We start from the raw sequence: 1,789 nt of genomic DNA on the forward strand, positions 1-1,789 counted from the left end.
TCACTGTGTTATTATGTTGTTCTTTGTAGGAGTTCATAGTAGCAATTAAATTATGTTGCCACAGTAGTATTGCAAGTGGAATAATTGATGACATTTAACTTTTTTATATAAACAGGTATGGGTGAAGATTATTTCCTGGATAATTAAAGAAAAGGGGAAAAAAGTAATAAGTTATTTTTTACCTCAGGTGGTGAGCAGACTTTATGGTCAGTTTGTAAAACCTCAGACCGGGGGTCATGTTTTTTTGCAGTCATAATTGATATGTTCCCCAAATACTGTGGCTGTACCCCTAAGGGACACAACAGTACTGCTTGATTTTGCAACCAAAACATTTTTTCCGCAAGGGCCTCCAAGAAAAAATTTATAATCAGAATGAAGACTTCACAAAAAGGTTTTAGATTTGTAATATTACAACAAAAATTTTATTATAATTTATGCAGACAAGCTCTATATTTTTAAAATTTAAATTTTCCCCCAGCTGAACCAGGGCCCAGAGATGGATTTGGTCTGGGGGTAATGTGGGGGCAGGGGGCAGATCAAAACAAACCCGGGCCCGATGAAGCAGCAAAAAACCTCTATCTTTCACCATTGTCTAGAGTCTGCCAGTTTTTTGGGGGGATCTGCTTTAAGAAAATACTTACTTTTATTTGAAAAAATTTCAGGATGTTTTTTCCCAAGAAATTTTGATTTCATGTGTGCAGAGCTGTTATTTTTTTCAGTGGAAATCAGTGTATTCAGTGGTTTTACTAAATTTCAGGTTTATGAAATCAACAAACATATGTAACAGCTAGTGGACATACTCCATTTTACCTCATGTTCCATCGCCAAGTAGGCCGTTGGATTTCAATTCCAGCTTTCAGGTACGGATACTGAAGAATGATAAAAACTATTATTTATTGTTTGTATATATAGTATTTTCTTGAAGGTGTGTATACCAGCACTAAGTAACCCTAGATCTGTTTACTTTCTTTTTGTGGTCTAACTCAAGTGTTTACTAAAAAATTGCTTTTCAGGTTAATGGTAATGGAAAGCCAACCTTTGTGGGTAAGAGACATAGAAAGATATATGGAGGAGAGGGAGCAAAAAGCAAATGATATCATTAATCAGGTATGTTTCATGTCAGTGAGCATCCCATAGTACTTTTTTTCTTCTTAATTCCCTTTTTTTCAAAACAAAGTCATCAACTACAGTTTCATTTTAAATCTAGCAGATATTATTACTATGCCAAAATTTGCCTGATCTTTCAGCTGTTATTATTCAGACTTTTTCCTCATTTTTCTACCACATCAGAAATATGAAAAAGCTAAATACTTTTTGCTTTACTTTAGAAAAGAATCCATCGTTTTTAAAATGTCTCTAAGCCTTATTTTAGTTAATTTCATAGATAACTTAAGGTCTGGTAAAGTAAAATAATATTTCTATTTATCTGAAGGTGTTGACCGGCCAGTCATCGCAGTCAGAGCATAAGATTTGTCCAGAGGAGGTTGCTGCAACTGAATGTGTAGAGAACATCACCACAACAGCATTGCTAGATGCAGTACATGAAGGCAGTCATGATCACCAGACGAGTGTTCAGGTTGTAACCGGGACTTCTGGACCTGACGAAGACCATGCTCACTATACACATGTGGCTCATCTTTCAGAAGGACAGGTAATACACCCCTATTGGATCTTGCATGGAATATTTAGTAGTAGTAGTAGTGTTATTACTTTTGGTGCTGTATTGCATTTACCGTTGATTAATATATAGATTTCTATATGTATATATTTTAAACCCATTGGATCTGGT

The 1,789-nt window shown here is 35.1% G+C and overlaps 1 protein-coding gene across 1 annotated transcript in view; it reads left to right on the top strand.

Annotated features, from left to right (window-relative positions):
- LOC119594240 overlaps window positions 1-1,789 on the top strand; it is a 33,581-nt gene that overhangs the window by 31,113 nt on the left and 679 nt on the right. Inside the window, 5 exon segments of the mRNA XM_037943309.1 lie at window positions 479-513; window positions 854-860; window positions 1,014-1,043; window positions 1,045-1,107; window positions 1,433-1,659. Of these exon segments, the coding sequence (XP_037799237.1) occupies window positions 479-513; window positions 854-860; window positions 1,014-1,043; window positions 1,045-1,107; window positions 1,433-1,659 (362 nt within the window).

Source organism: Penaeus monodon, chromosome 33, assembly GCF_015228065.2.
Source record: "Penaeus monodon isolate SGIC_2016 chromosome 33, NSTDA_Pmon_1, whole genome shotgun sequence".
NCBI lineage: Eukaryota > Metazoa > Arthropoda > Malacostraca > Decapoda > Penaeidae > Penaeus > Penaeus monodon.